Source organism: Pantherophis guttatus, chromosome 4 (genome assembly GCF_059756535.1).
Source record: "Pantherophis guttatus breed Tessera chromosome 4, ASM5975653v1, whole genome shotgun sequence".
NCBI classification, from domain to species: domain Eukaryota; kingdom Metazoa; phylum Chordata; class Lepidosauria; order Squamata; family Colubridae; genus Pantherophis; species Pantherophis guttatus.
In genome coordinates, this window is record NC_142066.1 from 38,210,987 (window position 1) to 38,212,672 (window position 1,686).

At 31.6% G+C, this 1,686-nt stretch overlaps 1 protein-coding gene across 1 annotated transcript; it reads left to right on the plus strand.

The window, feature by feature from the left end:
- The first annotated feature begins 257 nt into the window (after positions 1 to 257).
- On the plus strand, positions 258 to 1,265 carry LOC117668814 (olfactory receptor 5AP2-like). The gene has a single exon (XM_034422870.1). It carries the CDS (start codon positions 258 to 260, stop codon positions 1,263 to 1,265), a length of 1,008 nt encoding a protein of 335 aa, XP_034278761.1.
- Positions 1,266 to 1,686: the final 421 nt, after the last annotated feature.

The window sequence follows — 1,686 nt, forward strand, 5'->3', positions numbered from 1 at the left end:
ATTTATGTCTTAGCACTTTCTATGAATGCAGCTATGAATGTAGTTTATTCATCAAATCAATAAACTAATACTCCACTAATAAATCATCTATAGATAAAGTAATAATTTATATTAATTTGTAGAAATGCTCATATTTTTTTCAGTTTAATAGTGATATATATATATAGTTGTAATACATATACAAATATAAACAAATAAATTCAAATAATACTGTTTCTTCAGATTCAGAAATCATTTATATGATATTCTTCCTCCAGATGCAGACTGATGCTTTTGAAAAAAGAGAAAACGGAACATACGTTACAGAATTCATCTTACTAGGTTTGGGAAAACTTGAAGATTTTTCAATGCTTCTTTTCTTGGTGTTTCTCATGATCTATACTTTGACTCTGACCGGAAATGTTTTGATTATTGTCCTGATTGTATCTGAGCAGAATCTTCATACTCCAATGTATTATTTCTTAGCAAATTTGTCCTGCTTGGAAGTTTGCTACAGTTCAACTATCCTACCCAAGATGATTGCAGATTTTCTAAGTGATAGCAAGTCAATTTCTGTCTGGGGTTGTTTCATGCAATTATTTTGTTTTGGTTGTCTTGTCATTGTGGAATGTTACCTCCTGTCAGTGATGTCTTATGATAGATTTGTTGCCATCTGCAAACCACTGTATTATTCCATGATTATGAATAATAGAGTCATTTGCATTTGCATAGCATCATCATGGTTGTGTGCAGCATTAATTTTAGTGATAATCATATGTCTGGTGGCAAAACTATCATTCTGTGGGCCCAAAAAAATTGATCATTTCTTCTGTGACTTTAGTCCACTACTCCAACTTTCTTGCACAGACACGAGTCATGTCAGACTTTTAGCTCTTATATTTGGATCAATTGATATTCTTCCCCCATTCATTCTAACCATTGCATCCTATGTTTGTATTATTATTGCCATTCTGAGAATTCCATCCACAACCGGAAGACAAAAAGCATTTGCCACATGTTCCTCTCATCTCATTGTGGTCACTATTTTTTATGGAACTCTGATGATTGTCTATATTTTACCAGACACTGGCACACTCAGGGATGTTAAAAAGGTTTTTTCGATTCCCTACACCATATTAACTCCCATGATCAATCCTCTTGTTTACACTTTGAGAAATCAAGAGGTGAAGAAATCTTTGAAAAAGGCATTGAGTAATTTCATTTACTTCAATGAAAAGAAAATATGTAATATTTGGGTAATATCTGAACATAATTTTAAGCTATAATTGAAGAAGTTAGGATTTAGATCTGCATGAGCAAATAAATTGCTTTCACTATTATAGTCCTATGTTCCTCCAACTTCTTCTGCAAATTATACTGAGAATTTTTGCAACAATGAATGCTTGCAAAAACTTCAAAACTTTATTTATTCTCATTTTTTGACTGCAGAAAAGGAGATAGAAAACACAAACATTATTCTCATCCAAGATTTTGGCTTCCCTCAGCACACCCTGAAACATAACTTATCCTAAGATATGTTTCTCTCTTTACTTATAGTACATAAAGTTGTATCATAACTGCAATAAATTTCATTGGTCAGAAATTGTAATAAGGATAATTTATCTAATTGAAATACATCATTCTAAAACTGATTATATCTGAAACATTCTTTCCCATGTTTTTCAAAGTCTGATGTTAAGTTTGGAT